This window comes from Cynoglossus semilaevis, chromosome 10, assembly GCF_000523025.1.
Source record: "Cynoglossus semilaevis isolate Cse_v1.0 chromosome 10, Cse_v1.0, whole genome shotgun sequence".
Lineage (NCBI taxonomy): Eukaryota > Metazoa > Chordata > Actinopteri > Pleuronectiformes > Cynoglossidae > Cynoglossus > Cynoglossus semilaevis.
In genome coordinates, this window is record NC_024316.1 from 17,793,567 (window position 1) to 17,796,570 (window position 3,004).

At 43.5% G+C, this 3,004-nt stretch overlaps 1 protein-coding gene across 4 annotated transcripts in view; it reads right to left on the bottom strand.

Moving 5' to 3' along the window:
* LOC103385359 (segment polarity protein dishevelled homolog DVL-1) overlaps positions 1-3,004 on the bottom strand; it is a 26,363-nt gene that overhangs the window by 2,465 nt on the left and 20,894 nt on the right. For 3 of the 4 annotated variants that reach the window (XM_008319221.3, XM_008319222.3, XM_008319223.3), the window contains 3 exons: positions 2,493-2,660; positions 2,186-2,401; positions 18-83 (listed from right to left, as the gene is read on the bottom strand). In XM_008319221.3, coding sequence (XP_008317443.1) covers positions 18-83; positions 2,186-2,401; positions 2,493-2,660 — 450 coding nt within the window. Of the gene's footprint in view, positions 1-17; positions 84-1,038; positions 1,078-2,185; positions 2,402-2,492; positions 2,661-3,004 lie in introns of those variants that run through there. The other variant, XM_008319224.3, reaches the window with a different exon arrangement.

Consider the following 3,004-nt stretch of genomic DNA (forward strand, 5'->3'; position numbering starts at 1 on the left):
GCATTTTGAGCGTTGCCCTTTTTCTTGAGGTAAAGAGCGTCTGCCTTTGCCCGCGCTGGGGTTGGAGCCACTGCTGCGACTTCCTGTCAAAAATGTGAATAACAAAAAATTAATCAGTTTGGCCTTTATTAACTCAGATGAACACACATCATGGGGACATCTGATTCAGAATCAGCTGGTTTCGCAATAGATCACCAAGGAAGAGAAAGGTCACACGATAAACAAAATAACACAGACTGAAACCAGGCCATGGTGACCAACTGCAGACGTAACGACAGGCAGAAGTTTCAATTCGACCAGAAAGACTGACGCACTTTGTTTATGGTGTGACTGATTGTAACAGTGTGCAATTCGGCAAAAAAGAACAAAGGTCAAATGCAAACTAGATGATCTGAAGGGTCAGCCAACCAACCCCGCCCCTCCTCCTCGGCCTCCCCCGAGTTCCACTTGCAGCGAGTAAAAACCATCAACTGAGCTTCATACAAACACTGAAAAATCCACAGAACAGAAATGAACACATGACACACCTGCATCAGAAACACACGGCTGTAGGTTATTAATGTAGCACAGAATCATGAAGGAGATCGACTCCCGTCTTTCTGGTGACGTCACTGATGGAGGTGTATCACACTGTTACAAAATCAAACGTTGGCTTTCCCCATTGAACCCAACAGTACTGGGTAATGTGGTGCATGATCGCCCTCTGCCTGTAAAAATGATAACGCAACCACCGGAGTCATTATCCTGCATCATGCACCTCCTCCCCAGCACAGTACGAATGCATGCCCCTGAGGTGCAGAGAGGGAGAAAGGACCGTCAGGAGAGTCAGACACACGGGACAAATGGACGGAGGCAGACGTATGGAATGGATTTGGCGGTGCAGGGGGTCGGGGGGTAGGATATATTTGTTTTAAAGCTACAGAATAATATTTTGAGAAAGAAATAGTAAAAGAAAGAATAAATTTGAAAAAAAAAAAAAAGTACGAGCAAAAACACAAAGAGCACCCGAGGGGAGGGGGGGGGGGGGGGCAGGCTTACCGGTTCCCCCAGAGTCGTGGGACTAGCTCCTTCTTCAGTCTACCGTTGCCCAGCAGAAACAGAGGGAACAACAGAATTACACACACACACCTCCCAGCCCACAGCTCCACATTCACTAATGTAACGTCCAGCGTCTGGCCCATCAGCCACGGGTTTACTCAGTACTACACCGACCGCTGTTACCATCACCGTCCGACCAAAGGGTTGATCTCATGCTACTCTGGTTGCACATGTACTGCAGTCAAATACTTTTATACTACACACACATACCTTTATTCAATGACAATATCAGTCACGCAGAAAAAAGATTGAATTTTAAATTGAAGGTCAGTGAAGTTATGAAGCTGTAAATGTGTCGACCTGATCTACAGGAAGAGGGCGCTGCAGAAAACTTTGGGAACCGCTGAACTAAAGAATGATATGAAGATGTCACCATGAATAACTCAAAATGATGCTTTTTTTTTTACAGCAGACACATGAAAATGTATCGGAATTTTTGACTATTTTCTATATTTATAACAGTGTTTCCCAACTTTATTCAAACCACGCCACATATTTTACATTAGAAAATCCCCACAGTGAACCACCAAATCAAAAATATCCCAAAAAGGATATGAAGAAAAATATAATTATATTATAGTTTCAATTTATTCGCTCAGTGTGAAACTGGGGCCTGTTTAGTTGAACACAGCGCTCTGACACACACAGAAGGTGAAGTTTTTATAGGCATCTGCTGCCACCTAGTGGAAAACCACCCCCATCTCCACTCTCCCTCAGTGCAGGTTTTTTTCCAGGAACTGTAGCAGCAAAGCAACACACTATGACGTTTGAAAAAAGTACGGGAAAAGTACATGAAACCGATGGAGGGGTATAAGTACACACTGATACTACTTCATCTGTTGGTTTACACACCCAGTACTGCAGAGCTGTCAATTGTTCTTAAATAAGAAAGTAAAAACTTCCCGAATATTTTGCCTAGTACCGAAGATGAGTTCAAATTAGCATCGGAGGTCGTTAGCATGAAGGGATAAGAAAAGGTGTCAAAAGGTCATTAGCATGAAGGGATAAGAAAAGGTGTCATGTGACATGTTGGTGCAAATGATCAAAATAATGAATGAAACAACCTGCAGGTCTGCTCATCACTCACCCTCACTCTGCTGACTCCCAGCACTCCCACTGTGGAAACTGTGGCACGGGTCAGAGTATCCTGGTGGGAAACTTGGAGGTGCAGAGGGGAAAGGTGGGTAGGGGAACGGCTGTCCGCCCAGTGGCCAAGGGTTGGTAGTGGGAGGAAGCGGTGCCAGAGTGTCCTGCTCAGAGCCCCCACCACTGGATCCTTCATTTAAATTAAGTGATGCCATGTCTTATCGGAGAAAAACAAACAACAACGTTTTCATTTCAAAGACCAGACTGGCAGAGATTGGTCAAAGACACACTGAGAGCAGTGGCAGTACTTTGGCAGAGGTCTCCAAAGGTGTAGTAGCACTGTTCAGAGAAGGTGATCTTGTTGACGGTGTGTCTCAGGTAGCCGTGCTTCAGCAGACTGCTAGCATACTTCCTGGCGTCTCGGCGGTCCTTGAATCCCTCTACTCTGGAGTAGAGCCAGTCTACCACGTCAGCACCTGACATGAAACACACACATGAAAAAAAACAAAACAGTAAAGATCTGCAGACTCCTACAACACAGAAGGACTTGCTTGGACGTCACTTGGACGTCACTGTGGTCACTTGAACGTCACTTGGAGGTCGCTTGGACGTCACTTTTTCTTAAAATTTTCCAAAGAATTTTTTTTTCTAAAAATTTTTTTCTTAAAAAAAAAAGAAAAAATTTTTTTTCTAAAAAAAAAAATTTTTTCAAAAAAAAAATTTTCTAAAAAAGAATTTTTTTCAAAAAAAATTTTCTAAAAAAAAATATTTTTTCTAAAAACTTGAGGTTGCTTGGACGTCACTTGGAGGTCACTTGGAC